At 35.0% G+C, this 3,659-nt stretch overlaps 1 protein-coding gene across 1 annotated transcript; it reads left to right on the forward strand.

The window, feature by feature from the left end:
- Positions 1-1,585: 1,585 nt before the first annotated feature.
- LOC127787553 (uncharacterized) lies at positions 1,586-2,606 on the forward strand. The gene is made up of 3 exons (XM_052315612.1): positions 1,586-1,864; positions 1,981-2,113; positions 2,197-2,606. The coding sequence occupies exons 1-3, from the start codon at positions 1,586-1,588 to the stop codon at positions 2,604-2,606; spliced, it is 822 nt and encodes a 273-aa protein (XP_052171572.1).
- Positions 2,607-3,659: the final 1,053 nt, after the last annotated feature.

The following is a 3,659-nucleotide window of genomic DNA, read 5'->3' on the forward strand; positions in this document are numbered from 1 at the left end:
GGATTCTGAAAGACAAATGACCCTTACACGAATGTTTGGAATGAGTGATAGAATTTGTCATAACCTACTTAGGATGAAAATAGAGTCGTTTCGTAGATTTTGTGCTCAGTTACGAACTTATGGATTGGTTGATAGTAGATATGTCCTTGTTGAGGAACAAGTGGCTATTTTCCTAAACACGGTCGGGCATGACGAACGTAATCGAGCTGGAAGTTTTACTTTCTTTAGATATGGACAAACAGTGAGTCATTACTTCCATAGGGTCTTGCACGCTTGTCTCAGACTATATAGAGATGTTGTCAGTAACGCCACTGTTCACAACTCACCATACGAGAAAGAAAATGTCAAGCCTTGGTTCACATATTTTCAGGTTAGGAGTCGAAATTATTTCATTATATATTTTGTAAAGGTTCAATATTCTAAAGTAATTTTCTTATTAAAAGTTCTTTTTTTTTTGTTAAAGGATGCTGTAGGGGCAATAGATGGTGCACATATTCCTGCGAATGTCCCCTTAGAAGAACAAGCTAGGTATCGCAATAGAAAGCAAGAGATTTCTCAAAATGTTTTAGTAGCTTGCACATTTGATATGAAATTTGCATATGTGCTTGCTGGTTGGGAGGGATCTGCACATGACGGTCGATTGTTAAGGAGTGTAATATTACGACAAGGACATAAGCTGACAGTTCCTTTGGGTAAGTTGTACCACTAGTTTGATATCATTTTTTTTCACAAGGTTACCAATTATTTAATAATGATAATGTAACAAACAATTCTTTGATAGGTAAATATTATCTCTGTGATGCTGGCTTCCCATTGGTTCCGGGATTTCTTGCACCATACCGCAGGACTCGTTATCATCGTAGAGACATTGAGGGTCAACGTCCTGAAAGTAGTAAGGAGTTGTTCAATTTTCGTCATTCATCTCTACGTAATGTTGTTGAGAGGACAATTGGTTTGCTTAAGAGAAGATTTGCATATTTGAGACATCAACCTTACCACGACATTGAAACACAAGCAAAGATAGTCCTTGCTTGTTGTGCCGTCCACAACTTCTTAAGGAATGATGATATAGAAGATGTTTGTGATGAGGACGTAGATACTAGCGATGATGAGGATAACCCTACACATGTTGTCAATGTATCTGAAGACGAGACTCCAAATGCTCACATATCTTTCACAGCTGATGCAGCATGGTCTAATAATAGGAATACAATTGCTGATTTAATGTGGGCTGATTATCGTCCCAACCATGATGCAGGAGTTGATTTTGATTAAATTTGAATTTTTAATTGTCATTTATGTCCTTATGTAATGGTTGACATAAACTTGCTTATATAACATTGTTGACCATGGTATTATGTAATGGTTGATTTCGGTTATTATTTTTTGTACATGGTATTATGTAATGGTTGATTTCAGTTATTATTTTTTGTACATGGTATTATGTAATGGTTGACCATAACTTTTTTAATTTTGAAAGACAGATTTTATGGCACATAATCAAAAAAACCCTATGGGAGAGGAAAATAGTTCAAGCCAAATGGATCCTACATCTAAGAATCGTCACATACATTGGAATGATGTAATGGATAACTGTATGATTAGCGCATTATATCATCAAGCGTTGACCGGTCACAAAAGAAGTGACAATGGTGTTACATCATCTCAAGTGTCAAAGGTAATTGAGAGTGTAAATAATGTGTGTGGAGTTGTTGTGTCAGAAAAAAATGTAAGGGGGCGTTTGAAGACTATTAAGAAAGAATATGTTGAACTTCGTCAATTATTAAGTATGAGTGGTTTTGGGTTGGAACCTAACACTGGACGTGTCACAGCCGATGCATTGGCTTGGGAGGAGTTTCTTAAGGTATAATGCTTTATCGACCATTCAACTTTTTTGTCATTACACATTAGTAGTATAGTTTCTTTTGGGCATTGACAAGTCATGAAAATATTTGCCTTTGTTTCTAAAATTATTTTTAGGGGAAACCAGAATTTGGAAAGTGGAAGAACAAACTTTGTCCTCGGTATGATGAGTTGGAGGTTATCCTTGGAAATGATGTTGCTACAGGACAGCGCTCAATAGCCGGCAATGACGATATCTCTCCCATCCATGGTATTTATACAAGTAAATAATAAATATATATTATTTATAATATGCCTTATGTAATAGATTTTAATAAGTTGTCTTTTTTTTAGTAGTAGATGAAAGTGTAAATGAGATTGATAGTCAAAGTGAAGCTACAAATTCAAGCAAAAGAAATGATTCCAAGCGTAGCGCCGAAGGAGGATCTAACAGAAGCCGGCGTAGACGTACCCAACCCGATGACAGTATTATTGCCCTATCGAGTATTGCCGAATCATCAAAAAGAATTGCCAATGCTATGGAGATTCAAGCGACATTAGATACCAAAAAACATATAAATTGGCAATTAGTTTTAGAAAAATTACAAGGCATGAAGATAGATAGGCATGATATAATGCAAATCATGAAGATATTTCAATCGGATGAAAGTTTTGTGAGAATCTTTATGAGTTTGACTGATGAAACATTTATGCGGGATTGGGTTTTTGAGAAACTTGGCCGTGATCCACCTCCGATTAATTAGTAGATGATGTTTGGTATGTTTGTGACAAATACTATTTAATTTGTAAGGCAGAACGAAACTGCATATTTTTATATATTTTGTAATAGATACATTGTTTGCATGGTTTGTTTGAATGAGACCAGTGGGTATGTATGGTCTTGCTGGAATTGCTGTTTGCGTAAGATTGCTATATAAATTATTATGAAATATTAAACTTTTGATCTTGCATGCTCTATGTTTTCATTGCCCCTTTATATCAAATATAAATTATCTGTTCAGTGTTTTGATTTAGTAGTTCTATTATTTGTTTTTTCTGTTGGCTACCTGATGATGGTAGTTGTGGGGACATATTTTTTGATGATGATGGTACAGCAGATTTAGGCAGTGTGGGGTGGCCAGAATTATAGGATTTTGTTCAGTCTTTTTGTCCTCAATGAAAACATAGAGCATGAAACTCTTATCAGCACAAGATTTCTGTTAAGAGTTTTTTTTTTTTTAAATATGAATAGTGTACATAAAATTTATATTTGCAAAAGCATTATTGGTTGATGGTTTTACGTATTGAAATTGCTGAGTGGCTTCAGCAAGTGGAAGAGCCTTTGGAAAACAATGTTGCTTTAATAAGATTTGCTTGACAGCTATCCACATCCATGGCTTTTTTCTTTTTTTCCATGAAATTGCTGAGTGGCTTCAAGGTTTTATGGTCATGCTTGGACAACTGGACAGTCCATTTTTAAATTTTAGTAATCAGCTAAATTGCCTTTTCAAGAGTAATTATTATAATTATTATTACTCCAGCAATGATTAATGAATGTGGAATCCGTGGGCATCCCCATGGTCATGGGTGGATTATCCATCCGTAGCCCCGTATGGTTAGTAGCAAGCAATCATACGCTTGTTAATTGAGACTTTTGCAGCCAAAAAATAAGTACTCTATTTGTAGTTTCTTTTTGGAACTGGTTTGGTATGGATGGATAATAAGGATATAGTTAACTCAATTAGGTAGGTTCTCTGGTGGCAAAGGATGTTTTGACTTTTATTATTATTATTATTATTTTCTTTTAATAAGAAAGA

The sequence above is a fragment of the Diospyros lotus genome, chromosome 12, assembly GCF_014633365.1.
Source record: "Diospyros lotus cultivar Yz01 chromosome 12, ASM1463336v1, whole genome shotgun sequence".
Taxonomy (NCBI): Eukaryota; Viridiplantae; Streptophyta; class Magnoliopsida; order Ericales; family Ebenaceae; genus Diospyros; species Diospyros lotus.

What these genes read in the sequence shown, in the direction of transcription:
- LOC127787553 (XM_052315612.1), top strand. Translation starts at nt 1,586, where the DNA reads ATGGATAACTGTATGATTAGCGCATTATATCATCAAGCGTTGACCGGT. An exon ending in CTTGGGAGGAGTTTCTTAAG is followed by an intron (nt 1,865 to 1,980) that starts GTATAATGCTTT and finishes AATTATTTTTAG; the next exon opens with GGGAAACCAGAATTTGGAAA. An exon ending in CGATATCTCTCCCATCCATG is followed by an intron (nt 2,114 to 2,196) that starts GTATTTATACAA and finishes TCTTTTTTTTAG; the next exon opens with TAGTAGATGAAAGTGTAAAT.